The sequence below is a fragment of the Schistocerca piceifrons genome, chromosome 1 (assembly GCF_021461385.2).
Source record: "Schistocerca piceifrons isolate TAMUIC-IGC-003096 chromosome 1, iqSchPice1.1, whole genome shotgun sequence".
Classification (NCBI taxonomy): Eukaryota; Metazoa; Arthropoda; class Insecta; order Orthoptera; family Acrididae; genus Schistocerca; species Schistocerca piceifrons.
This window is the reverse complement of record NC_060138.1, coordinates 72218186-72232001: the sequence shown is the minus strand read 5'-3', so window position 1 is coordinate 72232001 and position 13816 is coordinate 72218186. Positions and strand designations below refer to the sequence as shown.

General features: G+C 45.0%; 1 protein-coding gene across 1 annotated transcript in view; it reads right to left on the bottom strand.

Annotated features, from left to right (window-relative positions):
- LOC124777277 (prostate-specific antigen-like) overlaps positions 1 to 13816 on the bottom strand; it is a 72936-nt gene that overhangs the window by 21644 nt on the left and 37476 nt on the right. Inside the window, exon 2 of the mRNA XM_047252651.1 lies at positions 11021 to 11225. Coding sequence (XP_047108607.1) covers positions 11021 to 11225 — 205 coding nt within the window. The remainder of the gene's footprint in view (positions 1 to 11020; positions 11226 to 13816) is intronic.

Genomic DNA, 13816 nt, shown 5'->3' with positions numbered 1-13816 from the left:
ACGCAGGCGCATAACATGACTGTCATGCGTTTCGTTCTTCATGACAATTCCCGGGCGCGCTCTGCAGGAAGAATGAAGATGCTCCTATAGCGTTTTCGATGGGAAGTGTTTTATTACCCGCAATACAGACCCTAATTGGCTCCTTCTGAGTTTCATGACTGCTCACATGAACAGCTGGCTATTAAGATAACATTTTGGCACAGACAACGAGCTGTGCACCAGCGTAGGAAGTATCGGAAAATGCAGACGGCTGGCTTGTATGGCGATGGTAGTGGAATATTGCTTCAACGTTATGACAAATGTCGAAGTCGGAGAGGCGACTACGTAGAGAAGTAGCTGGAAGGTGTAGCTAACTGTTGCAAATAAAACATTTTTAATTTTCATAGTAGTTTCCTTTTCGCGATCGATCAGACCTTACTTTCCGAATCGCCCTCGTACCTATACGCCTTGCGGCTAGTTGTCGTGTGGCTGTACCTTGCCACACACGGAAGTAGAGGAGCCCAGTGTGAACACTGCTGGAAATGAAATCACTCGCACGCACATTTTGAGGAAGAGGCATGCAACCTACACGCGTTCCTCTACTTGCGTGAGGTGGAAGCGCAGTCGCATGGCGACTAGGTGCAAGGCGCACAGGTGTAAACACACCATAGTATGACATAGTATGAGCTGTGTACTGCGGAAGTGCTGTCAGCCTACGTGAAGATGGAGTTCTCAGCGTCTTCGCAGGACTTCAAAGGTGTGGCACTGCTGCGCCAAGTCGATCAGGGCACCCTCGCGTCCTACCGGGATGTCGGACCAGTGATCCTCGCGTCCTAAGATCAAGTGTGTCTCTTGCGGTTCTCACTTACACCCTCTGTGATCCTAGTCACCAGAAGGTGCCAGTCGCCTATCGCATAATTAGAAACCACTGCATTCCAATCAAGAAGATTGTCTCTGACAGAGAATTTCGTCAAAAATAGCGCATCTTTTCCAGCCTCCATTGACAACACTCCTACCACCAAAAAGCATTCATCTCAACGTTGCGATCTTAGTTCACACATCTCTACGCCAACCGCACGTTCTACCGCCAATGTTCCATAGCCTCGTTATTGGATTCCAGAAATTCGTAGAGGACAGCTACGAGGCTAGAGTGTGTTTCCTGTGGCCTGTGCTTGTCACAAGCAAGTTACCATGTTCTGAGGTGAAAGCACGGACATTGCTGTTATGAAACAATAGAAAATCTGAACAAAGCAGCCGTCTATGAAAGAGCAAAGGGACACATGGAATTGACAGCTACAGACATTTTAATCGTTATAAAATTAATAATGAGAGGGAAATGGAACGACAAGAGAGCTCTAAATACAAAGACAAAGGTTGTGTCATTGTGGTTATAGACTCCTTGCACGAGAAACATCAATATCCCAGGAGACTCACGAACATTACATGGCACCTAACATTCATAGATTGCTGCTACACGAAGCATCTACACCGTATTGATCTGGTCCCATCTCTAATTGTGCGCCTGCAGTGAGAAACAGGATATCAATCACTTTTTTTTTTTTTTTTTTTTTTTTTTACCGGCTGCCCAAACAAACGCTACATGTTACCTGCTTCAGAGTCTAGTAGTCACGGATTGCTGTTGGTCGACATGCGTCACCGTACTGCTTTGCTTGAATGACTTCAGAGTATATCAACTTTTATATGCATTTTTGTTAGAAGAACGGGTCCATTTTTAATCTCATTGTACAATAATTTTATGTTTATGTTAGTGTACAATGTATTGAACTAGACGTGTACGTTTCTACGTATCTACAACTATACTCAACAAACCACTATGAAATGCATGGCAGAGGGTATGTCCCATTGTACCAGTTATTCGAGTTTTTCCCTGGTCCATTAACGTATGGAGCGCAGGATGAATGGTTGTTTCACTGCCACTGTGAATGCGGTAATTATTCTAATCTTATTCTAATCTTGTCCTCATCGCTGCAAGAGCGATACGTAAGGGGTTGTAGTATATTCCTATTGTCATCATTTAACGCCGATTCTTGAAACTTTGTAATCAAGATTTCACGGGACTCTTTACGTCTATCTTCGAGAGCCCGCGAGTTCAGTTTTTTCAGCGTTTCTGTGATACTCTCTCACGGATCAAACAAACCTGTGACCATTCGTGGTGCCCTTTGCTATGTACGGTCAACATCTCCCTTCAGATCAACTTCGAACGGTTCCCACAAACTTGAGCAGTATTCTATGATGGGTCAAACGAGTGATTTGCAAGCAATCTCCTTTGTAGACTGACTGCATTTCCCCAGTATTCTGCCAATGAACCGAAGTCCAGTAAGCTTTATCCACAACTAAGCCTATGCGCTCATTCTATTTCACATCCCTACAAACTGTTACACTTACGTATAGGCATGAATCAACCGATTGCAACTGTGGCTTACTGATGTTATAGTCATACGATACTACATTGTTTTTTATGAAGTGCACAATGTTACGTTTCTGAACATTTGAAGCAAGTGCCATCATTCCACCACTTTGAAATCTTTTCAAGGTCTGACATTATTTTTGCAGCGTCTTTCATCGTAGATAACTGCGTCATCTGCAAAAATCTATTAATATTATCCTCAAGGTAATTAACATAGAACGTGAACAGCAATGGTCCCAACACACTTCCCTGGACCACACGCGAAGTTACATCTATATATTCGGCTAACAGCTGTCCACCAAACATAACTTGCTGCGTTCTACCTAGCAAAAAATTCGCTATCCAGTCACTAATTTCGCTTGATATCCCATACGATCGCACTTTTCATAATAAGCGATGAAATGCCACAGAGTTAAACCCTTTTCAGAATTCAAGAAATACTGCATCTAATTGACACCCTTGGCCCAAAGCTTTCAGTATATCATGCGACAAAAGTGCGAGTTGGGTTTCAGACGATCAGCGTTTCCAGAATCCATGTTGTTGTTGTGGTCTTCAGTCCTGAGACTGGTTTGATGCAGCTCTCCATGCTACTCTATCCTGTGCAAGCTTCTTCATCTTCCAGTACTTACTGCAACCCACATCCTTCTGAATCTGCTTAGTGTATTCATCTCTTGGTCTCCCTCTACGATTTTTACCCTCCACGCTGCCCTCCAATGCTAAATTTGTGATCCCTTGATGCCTCAAAACATGTCCTACCAACCGATCCCTTCTTCTAGTCAAGTTGTGCCACAAACTTCTCTTCTCCCCAATCCTATTCAATACCTCCTCATTAGTTACGTGATCTACCCACCTTATCTTCAGCATTCTTCTGTAGCACCATATTTCGAAAGCTTCTATTCTCTTCTTGTCCAAACTAGTTATCGTCCATGTTTCACTTCCATGATGGTGCGTAAAGGAGGTCATTCTGCTCTAGATACCTAGTTATATCTGAGCTCAGAATATTTTGTAACATTCTGTAACAAATCGAGCCACAGATACTGGACGATAGTTTGATTAACTCGAATCAACCTCCTTGTAAAAGATGGGCTCACTCAGCTGCAAATTCAGTACAGAATCTTACAGGTATTTCATCAGGTTCTCGAGTTTTGTTCAATTTTAATGATTTCAGCTGTAGTTGAACACCGCCAACATATTTTTCACTAATCTTTTCAGTGGTGCGAGGATTAAAATGGAGCAACACTCCTCGGTTTTCCGTTGCAAAGGAAATTACAGAATAGAGTTAAGTATTTCTGTTTTTTGTTTTCCGCCCCCACTTTCAGTTCCTGTATCATCCACGAGTGACTAGACCTTATCTTTGATCCAGTTACATCCTTTACATACGATCTGAATTTTTTTTTCGGTTTTGTGAAAGATCATTTGACAAGTAGTCAAGACGGTAGTCGAAGATTTCATCCACAATTTCTCTAAATGCTCCTGTCCTGTTTTAAAAGTTTCAAATTCTTCATTGAGATATGACACTACTGCTTTTTTTATCTTGGTTGTTGGACGTATATATCTTTGTACTTGTTTTGGGTGTCCTTTATATTTTTGTAGTCATTGTTGCACAGCCACCTCATGGTCGCTGTTACCAGTTTCGATGTGGACATGTTCAAAGAGATCTGCTCTTTCCGTTGCTAACAGATGTAATACACTCGTATTTCCGTCGTGAGTGGTGTTGCGAAATATGTGTTCTATGTAGTTTTCAAAGAAGGCATGCAGTAATGTTCCGCAGGATGTCTTGTCACGCCCACCACTAGCAAATCTGTTCCCAGTTGATTGTCGGATGATTAAAGTCTCCACTAATGATCACAGCATGTTTTCCCTGAAGTTTTTGGTTACATCTAGAGGTGAGACTGGTGGTCTGTTCATGCCCACAGATGGTACTGTGTTGACAAACAATCTCGCACGCAGCTTCAATCTCTCCCTCGATGGATTAGAGTTTCTTGTTTACTACGACAAAAACGTCGCCTCTATTTCCCATTAGCTTGCCCTTGGCAATATACACCCAAAATTTTCCACAAAAATCTCACTGCTGTCTGTTATGTCTTTCTTTACATGCTGTGAGGTTATTTAGTGGATACTTGTGCGACGAACAGATGCTGATCATGAACAGAGAATCCAAATATTAATCTATTCTGCATCTAACATCAAACACTAAAAGTAGTACACAACTTCGTTGCTAAAGTTGTAGCGTCAGCTGCTAACACTAGATTTGAACGCAGAAATCTAAACAGATACAAAAGTTTTATAAATCTGTCACTCTTCGCCGGCCGCGGTGGCCGAGCGGTTCTAGGCGCTTCAGTCTGGAACCGCGCGACCGCTACGGTCGCAGGTTCGAATCCTGCCTCGGGTATGGATGTGTGTGATGTCCTCAGGTTAGTTAGGTTCAAGTAGTTCTAAGTTCTAGGGGACTGATGACCACAGCAGTTAAGTCCCATTGTGCTCAGAGCCATTTGAACCTTTTTTTTTTTTTTTTTTTTTTTGTCGCTCTTCGGTATAATTTATATTCAGAAGATGTCGAACCCTGGCCACTATGAAAGTCTGTAAATTTTGCTCGACTGCCAAACACAGAAAATGTGCTCAGTGCATAAATGTTCGAACTTGAGTAATCCGCCGCTGAAGTACGGGAGAGGGGGTGCATGCATTTCAATGGCAGCGGCGTAATCATTCGTAGTAGCGCCCTCGTGTCACGGGTGTCCCAGTGACGGCTGAGGGAGACGCGGTGGCGTAACTGAAAGTGCTGCCGATGCCGCACTATCTAATTCATGTTTTCACCAGTTTTCTGTAGCTAGTATTATGTGATATTCACTGCTCTTAAAAAGCACTTCAATTTAGGGGACTTTGTTTCGAATGCTTCAGCAGCTAACTACAAGGATTTTAATTCTCTCGCTTCTCTCGCCTGTGGGGGGGGGGGGGGGGAGGAGGGAGGTCGTTCCTTTGGATCGTACAGTTATACAATTATCGTTATCTTGACTGGATGGAGACTCGCCTCTCCACACACAGTGCCTCTTGGGTAGCACCTCTGATGTGTAGTGCTCACTTGATCTGTGTAGGGGGATCCTACAGTTCTCAAGCTTGTGACAGAGCTTCCGAGGTCTCTTGTTCAATCCTTTTACTCGACTCCGAACCAGGGAGTCGCGATCAGTCCTGGGGAGAGTGCTACAAACTCTGTGCTCCAGGCTTGTCTTCTCAACCTCTTCTGCGAGTCGTAGGAACAATCAAAGTATTCCCACGGAGCCCAGACGACCGGTATGTTTGTATCAACGCCCGCCATAATCTGTTGTTGATTGCACCCTGTTCCCTCAATGGCTGTCAGGATAGCCTCTTCAACATGCTCAATGAGGCCCCTGGGCGTACTCACTGGTGCGCCTGGTGTTCCTTCCTGTGTCCTGCTGCTATTTCCCTACGGGATACCGTTATTCGTCAGACGTTTGAACTGCCGACGAGTAGACCTCAGTCCTCCGGTGTTTGCCTCCTCTTCACACAGAACAAAGCAGATTTCCCAACATGCAAAGCGAGTTCCGATAGCTCAGCTTCAGTGTCAGTCGAAGACACCACCTTGAACCAGTTGATTAGGGGGACCCAGAGTACTCCCTGCTCCCTACCTACCGTGTACAGGACTCGTATACAAATCACTGACACGCCACTAGCAGTCGGGTGGACGGGTTGTGACACATCCCATGCTTCCTGGGACAGGAATCGCGTGAGAAGATAGAACCTGAAATGTCCAAACGTCCAAAGGAACAGGCACTGCGGCGAGTACAGCCGTTATTAAATACATTAAATGAATTCGCAATTGTGAATGAGGACGACCATCAGCTGTAGAATGGATTGACGACAACCAAAATTTGTGGCAGATCGGGACTGGAACCTCGCTATCAATGCACGACACCCGGCCAACCCCAAACCTCCATATGTCGTCAACCATGCGTCTACGACCTGTTCTCGTAGATCCATTATGTGTACTTCCGTACAGGTGAGACGCTGTAATTGAAAGTTGCTTGACCGGATTCGGCAGATAAATACGATATTACAGTGCCTGTCTTATTCTGAATACGAATCAAAGTTCATGCATGCATGACGATTCCGGGCAAGCGACTTTCAGATACAACTGATTTTATTATTAACGCCGATTTCAACATTTGTTCACTTTGAGCACCAGAGATGTCGACGGGATTCTGCATTCGCAAAAGAACGTGATCAACAGTTGCTCGCAGCAAGTCCGGTGGAATCTGAGCAACGAGTTCATTTATATTGGCCTTCAGATCAGGAAGAGACCGAGGAAGAGACCGAACGTGTCCCTGGTAAATGGGTTCCTTTAGATATCCTCTGAGTCAACAGTCATGCGGATTTAGACCAGGTGATCTTGCAGGGTACCCACCTGGAAAATCTCTGGAGATAACACGGAGATCTTTCACTCGGCGAGCGACATGAGGTATTGTCCCATCGTGCATGAAAACATTGGTCTCCGCACAGCTGCGCTCTTCCAAGGCGGCAATCACATGTTGTACAACAAGGTCCCGATAAACTGCTGACGTCATGGTACACCACACATTCCCTCTGGGTATATTCTCTCCAAAGGAGAACGGACCGAGAATAAAGGTCCATGTGAATTCACACCACACAGTCACATACGGCGAGTGCAACTGCTCTTCGTGCACAACACGCGGTTTAAGAGTACGAAAAAATTCTGCAGTTCTGTGTATTCACTGCAGTCCTAAAATGTGTCTCTCCTCATCATGGAATGATCCCCTGCCACATAAACTTCGATCAGTGCCAGAAAGGAAAGAGCAATTTCAGAACGTTGCTGCGTATCGTGAATTTTCATTGCTGCACTGTCTGGATCTTGTACGGGTGCCAGTGTAAAATAGACCGCTTAACTTTCTATTGGGATGGACAATTGTCGTGACATTGCATGAGCACTAACGCCACCCGAAGTACGTTTGCATGGACAGTTACAGCAACAGCAACCTCGCTGATTACTTCCACTGGGATGGGACGACATCCTCTTTCAGGTGCTGCACCAAGTTCACCTATGTGTTTGAATTTCAGTATCATCTTCTTGAACCCATTTAACGATATCAGGCCTCTCCTCAGACCTTTAAATCAGCGATATTCTCTCAATGCAGCACTGTAACTGCTGATGTTCACATAAGACAATTTCACTAACAAGACACCTTCTCTCTTCTCGATAGCCACACTGATCCCTCACTCTATGAATTGTCGAATGGCAGCGTGGATATCATACCGTCATACAGTGTATAGCACCAGATTCGCACCCGGTGGCCAAAACTGAAACTAATTTTTTTCTAGCATAAATCGGTTCCGCCTTATCGCATCGGCGTTTCTACCAAGTTTCGCTGCCATACGATAATTACAGCCCATACTGGACCTGCGTGGGTACCTGCACTTTAATTAAAACCTCTCGATATCTATGGTGAAGTACTCGTTTGTTCCTCGCCATCATCGTTTATAAAGATAAATTCCTTAGCGAAGAAAGTAGCTCCTTCCAACTTGGCATCAGAGGACGATTACTGTTACGCAGGCGCTACAAGGTGAAGCGGGAAGAGGGTATGGTCGGGGTGCAGATCCATGATGCGTTACCAACTGATTTCAGTTTCCACAGTGCATGGAGACTAATAAGTACAAAGTACTCGAAGCGCAGTGCCTCGTCGACAGATTCCTGGACATGATTTGTTGGAAAAATTTCAGGTGTCAGAAATCGTTTTGTAATCATTAACTTCATTCTTTTTACATATCAGTCTTGTTTCCTCCGAAAATGTTCCCTTCATCAATTAAATACTGACAGAGATGTTGTTTCTAGTCTTCGTAGCAACTCTCGAAGACTTCCAGGGGAATATCTTTCAGCTCATAGTTACGGTTTTCTGGGTCTTATCCAAAGTACCGAAGTCACGCACATTCAATCCATTTTTCAACGCGGGTGGATAAAAGGAAGTCACAGGGGGTGAACATAGGGGGGGGGGGGGGGAGGAGGGGAAAATTCGTTGACAGAGTGTGCCGAGCAACAGACACTGTTGTAGCAGAGCAGCTACGAAGTGTTGGCAATGGTTGTGGCTCACGGATAGCTAGAATTACAGTTTTTCCTGGAGGCATAAATTCTTTATAGACGATCTACCAACTGCCAAGAAAACAAATGAGCACAGAAATGATATTGGATTTACTCATGTCTCGGGATGGCACAGTTCGAAGTTTGCACACGTGACTTTGGCATTTTGTATCGGCGTCGTATTAAAAAACCCGTTATTCATCACTTGTGGCAACACGGCTAACGAATTCTGGTTTCTTCTGCGGGCGCTCCAGAATACGAGGAGGCACGTCCTCCCGATTGTACTTCTACTCAGTCGTGAGATGCTTTGAAACCATCTTTAAATACACTTTTCTGATGCCCAAATCCTATGTTATAATTGGGCGAGTCTTAAATTCGTTCATTTTTTACCAACTTCTCCTCGTTCTCACAATCAATCGACGATCTGATCCCACAAGGCCCTTCACTTGTTTCTAACTCTTACCACTTGGGGAGACCGAAAACGTTTATCGCGAATGTCTCAACCAGGGCAAAGTCCCATACAACTGGAAAATATCGCAAATGACTCCTGTATATCACAAAGGCGAAAGAACTGACCCGAAAATTTACAGACGAATATCTGCAGAATTCTTGAACATATTCTCAGTTCGAAAACAATAAATTTCCTTGAGATGTACAAGCTTCTGTCCATAAATCAAAAGCCGGCCGGAGTGGCCGAGCGGTTAAAGGCGCTACAGTCTGGAACCGCACGACCGCTACGGTCGCAGGTTCGAATCCTGCCTCGGGCATGGATGTGTGTGATGTCCTTAGGTTAGTTAGGTTTAAGTAGTTCTAAGTTCTAGGGGACTTACGACCACAGCAGTTGAGTCCCATAGTGCTCAGAGCCATTTGAACCATTTTGAACCATAAATCAAAACGGACTGAAAAATCGTCTCTCATGCGAAACTCAGCTTTACCTTTTCTCGCATGATACACTACCGACCATGGATTAAGGAGAACAGGCAGATTCCATATTTCTAGAATTCCGGAAACCGCTTCACGGCCTACCCCACTGCAGACTGTAAACGAAGGTGCGTGCATACAGAATAGGTTCCCAGACATGTGAATGACTCGAAGATTTCCTAAGTAGTAGAACCCAGTACTTTGTCGTCGATGACGAGTGTTCATAAGGAACGAAGGTATCGATGAAAGTTTTCCAGGGAAATACGCCAGGACTCCTCTTATTCTCTGTATACATAAATGACGCAACGGGCAGGGTGTACAGCGATCTACTGTTGTATGTCTGATAGACCGGAAGGTGTCGTCGTGGAGTGACTGAAGGATGATACAAGACGAGTCACACAAAATTTCTAGTTCTCGTATTGAATGGCGACTTGTGGATCAGTAGGAGAAACAAACATGTGATGTTCGAATACAGCGTTAGTAGTGGGCTGCTTGAGGCAGTCACGTAAATTAAATGTCTAGGCGTAACGTTGCAAAGCAATATCAAACGGAACGAGCACGTAAGGACGGTAATAGCGAGGGCGATGGTCGACATCGGTTTACTGAGAGAATTTTGGGAATGTTTGGTCCATTTGTAAAAGAGACCGCATATAGAAATAGTCGGTCTGTTCTTGAGTACTGCTACAATGTTTGGGAACGCTACCAGGTCGGATTAAAGGAAAACGTAGAAACAATTCAGAAGCGCGCTGCTAGAATTGCTACCATTAGGTTCGATCAACACACAAGTATTAAGGAAATGCTTCGTAAACTCAAATGGGAATCCCTGGAAGGAAGATGACGTTCTTTTCGAGATACGCTATTGACGTAATTTAGGGAAAGGGCACTTGAAGTTGACTGCAAAACGATTCCGCTGTCGCCAACGTACATTTCGCGCAAGAACCACGAACATAAGATAAAAGAAATTACGGCTGTTAGGGGAGGCATATGGACAGTCGTTTTGGCTTCATTCTATCATTCAGGTAAAGGAAAGATTAGTAGTGGTACAAGGTACCCTTCGCCATGCACCATATGCTAGCTTGCAGAGTATGTATGTGGACGTCTTCAGCAACAAGCTTAGTCTCCTATCTATTCTCGATATGCTAAACAGGAATAGCGCCGCTTGATCACTTCTACCATGGGTAGGTAACGTTCTCCATAAGCCCTGGAACTTCTCATAAGTCACAGTAGTGGTTTCGCCAAGGTCCATCCAAAATCTTAAGGCCTTAGCGTTCTCCGTATTCTCGTCAGCGCATGTTCGCAACGTACTTGACATATCACTTCAAATACCCTGAACACTCGCGAAGCAACTGCAGCAAGCTGTAACTACCACCGAGTCAAGAGCAGGATTCAACGTAACTCTTGCACGGAGAGGAGATTCCACAGCTTCTTTGGTTCGTTCACAGTATACGCAGTCGCATTATTTTTATGACACACTGCTGTGACTGTGTTCTACCATTACCTGGTAGTACACTTGTCTTGCTGAACTCATGCGTCCCATATTTTGCTGAATATACAGGCAGTAGTACGGCAGCGTAGCGACCACGCACCTGTTGTTCGTCGTCGTCCGTGGGCTCGCGGTAACCGGCCTTCAGCTGGATGTCGGAGCGGCGCGAGTGCTCGATGCAGTGTGCCGCCGTGACCACCCACTGCATGGAGACCAGCGAGCCGCTGCAGACGCCGACCCGCCGCACCACCAGCAGCACCATGAAGGGCAGGTTCTCCAGCTGGCCGCCCACTAGCCGACTGCCCCCACTGTCGGCACACCAGAACGCCTCAGCACTCACTGCAGTCATTCGATATGGCTTTCACGTCATCAGTTTAGAACCCAGATTCTAGCACACCGTAACATCACTTCCACAGAGAAAGATTCATTCTACGAATTTCATTTGGAATTTTGGGTGGAAGGGCGGAGATTGAGGGTCCGAGAGGGGTAGCACTGGGTGGCTGGAGGGGCACTCAGACTATAAACAAATTCGAGGGGATGTTGTTGTTGTGGTCTTCAGTCCAGAGACTGGTTTGATGCAACTCTCCATGCTACTCTATCCGGTGCAAGCTTCTTCATCTCCCAGTACCTACCGCAACCTACATCCTTCTCAATCTGCTTAGTGTATTCATCTCTTGGTCTCCCTCTACGATTTTTACCCTCCACGCTGCCCTCCAATACTAAATTGGTGATGCTTTCATGCCTCAACACATGTCCTACCAACCGATCCCTTCTTCTAGTCAAGTTACGCCACAAACTTCTCCCCAATCCTATTCAATACTTCCTCATTAGTTATGTGATCTACCCACCTAATCTTCATCATTCTTCTGTAGCAAAACATTTCGAAAGCTTCTATTCTCTTCTTGTCTAAACTATTTATCGTCCATGTTTCACTTCCATACATGGCTACACTCCATACAAATACTTTCAGAAACGACTTCCTGACACTTAAATCTATACTCGATGTTAACAAATTTCTCTTCTTTAGAAACGCTATCCTTGCCATTGCCAGTCTACATTTTATATCCTCTCTACTTCGACCATCATCAGTTATTTTGCTCCTCAAATAGCAAAACTCCTTTACTACTTTAAGTGTCTCATTTACTAATTTAATTCCCCCAGCATCACCCGACTTAATTCGACTACATTCCATTAACCTCGTTTTGCTTTTGTTGATGTTCATCTTATATCCTCCTTTCAAGACACTATCAATTCCGTTCAACAGCTCTTCCAAGTCCTTTGCTGTCTCTGACAGAATTACAATGTCATCGGCGAACCCCAAAAGTTTTTATTTCTTCTCCATGAATTTTAATACCTACTCCGAATTTTTCTTTCGTTTTCGGAGGGATACAGAGGAAAAATTACAGAAATACCTCACTGAAGCAGCAGCCACCAGGCGTTGGTTCATTTCAAGTTTAGGCTCATTGCTACTCTAGCAGAAGAAGTTGCACGTAAAATTGATATACTCGCCAGCTACGACATGTGAATATTCAACTGCTTTTGTGAGGCACAACAGATTGAACATCTGCCTCGTAGTGATCGAGCGAGGTCAACAACCCTAAGTTATGTTCGCTATCTACAAACTAGCTAAAGAGAACGTCACATAATTGCGCACTGCCTTTTTGGAGGCCACTGGGACGTTTATGTTGATCCAGACACCGCATAATTTCTCCACACTATCAGTTCGGGCTCTAGGAGTCAATTACGAACAACAGTGGAACCCTCAGCAGCGTGGCAGTCGAAGAAGGTGACCAAGAGAACTCCTGGAATGGAGCTTGACTCAGTAGTGTCGGGTTCTCTTCACAGACTAGGGGAGGTTTTGCCAGGCGTCTGGTGATCGTCGTAGAAAGGGGTGGAGTCGGAGAAGTAGGCTACCAGCGCAAGTATTCAGCCCCACGAATTTCGCAGGCAGCAAGGCCGCTTTTGTTTAGAGTTGCTATCATATGCAGATGGTTCAGCGATCGGTGGTAATTAGCGAGTTTGCAGTATCGAGACAGGAGACTCCTACTATAGTTCAACCTCACAGTCAACATTTCAGCGACACGTCCAACTTTTAGGACGGTATGAGCAAGCGCTCCTTGCCTCTGTATGAACACTTACTCCAAGAAGGCTCATTCAACCGAATAGCATGTTCTGCACTATCAGCTGACAAGAACACCAATAAGCAGTTTAAATTTGCGGTACTTCGTCACAGGGAGCCTCCTTATACCATGGGCCACCAATGAAGAGTGAAACGAGCCAACTTTGAGCAAACACATAGAAAATTCAAATAACTTCCGGGAATTCAGCCAGGTAACACTTTCAGCGACCGCCGATATTTCGGCGGGAGAACACCCCGCCATTTTCAAGGCAAACTGCAACGGACAGGCGACGTACATGCAAATTTAATACCTCGGTTCTCGGACCCAAGCAGGAAAGATAACACACACACACTGAACACTAGTGCCACCAAAGATGGCCAAAGTCAGAGCTGTCGATAGTGAGACTATGAATTCGCAGGTGAGGTAGCATTGAGTCTGTCCCTCTGTTTCTTGACAAGGGAGAGAGCCGGATTCCAAACAGAGTTTAAACAGAAACCTCCATCCCTGTTAACAAGGTTGCTCGCTAATTTAATCTCAACTGCCTCCCGAATCACACTGTCCCAATAGCTGGACGTGCATGCCAATATCTCGGTGTTATTATATAACATGGAGTGACCAGTATCCAAGCAATGTTCGGCAATAGCAGATCTATTTGGCTGCTGTAATCGTGTGTGCCGTTTATGCTCAGTACATCTGTCCTCCACGGTCCTGATAGTTTGACCAATATATGCCATGCCGCAGCTACAAGGGACACGATATACACCCGCCTTACGCAGTCC